The sequence below is a fragment of the Carassius gibelio genome, chromosome B11, assembly GCF_023724105.1.
Source record: "Carassius gibelio isolate Cgi1373 ecotype wild population from Czech Republic chromosome B11, carGib1.2-hapl.c, whole genome shotgun sequence".
NCBI lineage: Eukaryota > Metazoa > Chordata > Actinopteri > Cypriniformes > Cyprinidae > Carassius > Carassius gibelio.
This window is the reverse complement of record NC_068406.1, coordinates 18,715,564-18,718,939: the sequence shown is the minus strand read 5'-3', so window position 1 is coordinate 18,718,939 and position 3,376 is coordinate 18,715,564. Positions and strand designations below refer to the sequence as shown.

Here is a 3,376-nt window from a genome sequence, read left to right as displayed (position 1 = left end):
AAGCAATTGTAAATGTACAAATAAAGAACAAGACTTTTAATTAAAATTAACAATTAAAGTATTAAAGTAAAAATGAAACAAATAAATTCAACTAATTGCTTTTATATAAATTTAAAATATTGGTGGTGGTACAGATTTTAATGACAGAATACATATTTTAGTCAAGCAAGTCAGCATCTTCATGGAAAACACAAAGAGTAACAAAATACGAGAATTACAGAAAAACAACGGAGAAAGACGGGGGAAGAAAAGACACATTTAAAATCAGTTACTAATAATATGCATTTAGCCAAAAACTAGGAAATCATCAGCGCTTAAATAGGAGAAGGGACAGAGTGGTGTTGAATAGAGGTCAATTATGTGAAAAATATTGTGTTTTTATTTATTTATTTTTTTAAACAAAGCATATAACATGTTAGATGTACATGTTAAGTATATTTGAATGAATCTGATGAATCGATGTGTCGAACTGATCAGAAACCCTGACTCAGACTCAACAAGAACAGCATCTGATCTTCATCTCAGACAGAACTTGGACAGGCACTGGATAAGAATCGTGTAGACTGCGTCAATTGCTTCGCTCTTCTTCCCTTTTTTAACCCTTTCTAAAATGAAGAAAAATGAATGAACTATTAGAAACACCTCTGTGAGAAATTATTAGTGATGCTAAGTAATTAAGTAATGCAATACAAATTTTGGATTTTAAAGTTGTATCTTGCAGTGAATCATAATTAAAAACTGCAAGTAATACTAATAGAGAATATAGCATAGAAAATAAAAGATTGGCAGAAATAATAAAGCAAAGTAATGATGACTAACCATCACCCAAATCCGAATTGGTCTGAATCGATCACAGGTGGGGATTTAGGATCAGTCAGATCTACATTTGTCATTTGCTCAGTCCTGGAGAGACCTGGCACACACAACAACTCAACATCTTCACAGACCTGGCCTGGCAGACGCACCCACTCAGGGTCAGCAGCATCTGTGTCAGCCATTGGTGGGATTCTGTGGGGACTTGGGGCAGGCATTAGCTCTGAATCATCTTGGTCCAGCTGCGGTGTCAGACGCACCACTCTGTTCAGGTCACAGCTTTGGAGCCTTCCACAGTTTCCAAAAGAGAGCACAGACTTCTTTCCCCTTTCTCCCTATTTCAGGCGTTTCTAAAATATATATAAAGATAAAAAAATAACAGTCTCAATCTGACTTAATGAAATGTGCCATTCTTATTGGATGAATCTCTGTACCACCTCTTATAATATCCATGTATAAGATACAGTTTAACAATAAACTTTGCCAATAGAGTCTTGTCTTAATGTAGATGACTCTTCCCATGGGCAAGAGGGGACTGAGAAACAATTTAAGACCTACTCTGTGTGTTAGATTAACTTCTCTTGTCTGGTTGAAGCATGGGGTCCACTGTCTAGTTATTAAACCACCTGTGCTCTTCTAGATGCTCTAGTGTCAGTCTGTTAGATGGATTGCGGATCAAACACTGGAAAATCAGGTCACGGCATGCTGTAAAGTTTTCAGAGGGAGAGTGTGGGTTAGTCTTACTCAACATCAATGCTGACATACGAAAAAGCTTCCGAAATGTTTTCAAGAAATTTTCAAATTAAATAATAAGGTTCACAGTCACATCAGGAAACATTTGTTACTTGCTAGACTTCCTATCATATCCTTTCTGACAAATATTTTCCGACTGACACTGAGACTCAGATATTGTAAAGAGGTGTCTGTTGTGTTTACCTGAGGATAAAGTCAGTTTCGTTTGAACGTAGCCACGCAGTATTTCGTCTTGGCTTTCAAAGGGCAAATATCCATGCAAGATTTCAAAGAGCACAACACCTACTGCCCAGACATATGCTGGGTTAGCGTGGAATGTGGTATGCATTAAGACCTCAGGTGGGGTGCAGAATGGTGCTCCTGTAAGAGAAAGATATTAGTTGAGTTGAACAATGCTGTTATCAAAAAGACAATACCATAATCAATGACACTGCTCTCTGATAAGGTAAGACGACACATACCTCGATATTCACTGCTAAGATTGCCCTCACTGCTCAATGGATGAGCACAACCAAAGTCAATTAGTTTGAGCTTTAAACTGGGGTCAGTCACCAGGATGTTCCCCGAGTGGATATCACCATGGAAGACTCCACGGTCAATACAATGTTTCACCGCTTGGATTAACTGACAGATTATCCAGCGTGCTTTTTTTTCATTCGTGTCGTCTGAATAGATGATGTGTTGATGCAAGGTATGGCATGGCTCCGGGTACTCCATTATGAGCACAAAGCTCTTCTTATTCTCAATCCAATCATGCAATTTGATGACGTTGGGGCATAAGGGAGGTTGTCCCAACCGAAGCAACATTGCCACTTCTGCAAGCACAGGTTTGGAATGACCAGGCTAGAGAAAAACAGAAAATTGGCTTTCAGTAACTCATTACTTAGAAGACAGGTAGAAAAATGAACATCATTGTATTTAGATTTGCACTTAAATCTTTGTTGTCTATTTCATTTCTGCTTTATGTTATCTACAGGTTTTTACAACAATAGTCACTCAATCAACCAAATATTCTTTTGATTTTTCAACTTACAGCGTCAAGATAACGATCAGCTTGGTGCTTGTGGATGTATTTCATTGCAACCTGTGAATGGCAAAACACAGTTAAGTTTTCCAAACATACCAAAGTGCCAGACATGCACATCTACAATGTGTTTAAATCTAGACAGAGAACACACATCTCTACATTTGGAGCAAAATGTTGGTACAAGTCAATAAATGTGCTTTACCTTAATTCTGTCACTAAATATGTGGGATCCCTCATACACCAAGCCAAAACTTCCACGCCCTAGAAGCTCTCCCACTACGAAGAAAGACACTCTAGATCCTGAAAAACAGTAAGGAAAAAGAAAATGGGCAAACATCAGTTTCCTTTCATAGTCTGATATGATCAAATGATATCCAGTTAAAGAATATAAAAAAATTTTTTTTTAATTCAGATCCACTGCGAATCAGGTCAATTACAGTTTCAGATTTGCAGTCTAAATAATGATAAGCAGAAAGTAATGCAGAAAATAGCAAAGGGCAGAAATATTACAAAACAAAGGTAATAATGACTCACCAGAATCCATACTGATCTCCAAATCCGATGAATCTGACACACATGACACCGCTGGAGTGGCTGGATCTTGGTCGGCCTCTTGCACAGATGAGGGCTGGAGAGCTGCACAAACCTGGTCAGACCTGGTCTGACACCCTGGCTCAGGCTCAACAGAAATGGTTTCATCTGCTAACTTAATCTCAGAATCGTCCAGAGCCACCTGTGGTGTAGAATCCTCGACTCTCTTTGAGTCACGGCAGGGGAAGAGGT

The 3,376-nt window shown here is 38.4% G+C and overlaps 1 protein-coding gene across 1 annotated transcript; it reads right to left on the bottom strand.

Moving 5' to 3' along the window:
- Positions 1-1,230: 1,230 nt before the first annotated feature.
- LOC127967962 (serine/threonine-protein kinase pim-1-like) lies at positions 1,231-3,376 on the bottom strand. The gene is made up of 6 exons (XM_052568728.1): positions 3,128-3,376; positions 2,796-2,893; positions 2,600-2,650; positions 2,028-2,409; positions 1,750-1,926; positions 1,231-1,518 (listed from the first exon to the last, which is right to left on the bottom strand). Exons 1-6 carry the CDS (start codon positions 3,135-3,137, stop codon positions 1,424-1,426), a joined length of 813 nt encoding a protein of 270 aa, XP_052424688.1. The 5' UTR covers positions 3,138-3,376; the 3' UTR covers positions 1,231-1,423.

What these genes read in the sequence shown, in the direction of transcription:
- LOC127967962 (XM_052568728.1), bottom strand. An exon ending in CTGATCGTTATCTTGACGCT is followed by an intron (nt 2,410 to 2,599) that starts GTAAGTTGAAAA and finishes GTTTTTCTCTAG; the next exon opens with CCTGGTCATTCCAAACCTGT. An exon ending in TCTTAGCAGTGAATATCGAG is followed by an intron (nt 1,927 to 2,027) that starts GTATGTGTCGTC and finishes TTTCTCTTACAG; the next exon opens with GAGCACCATTCTGCACCCCA.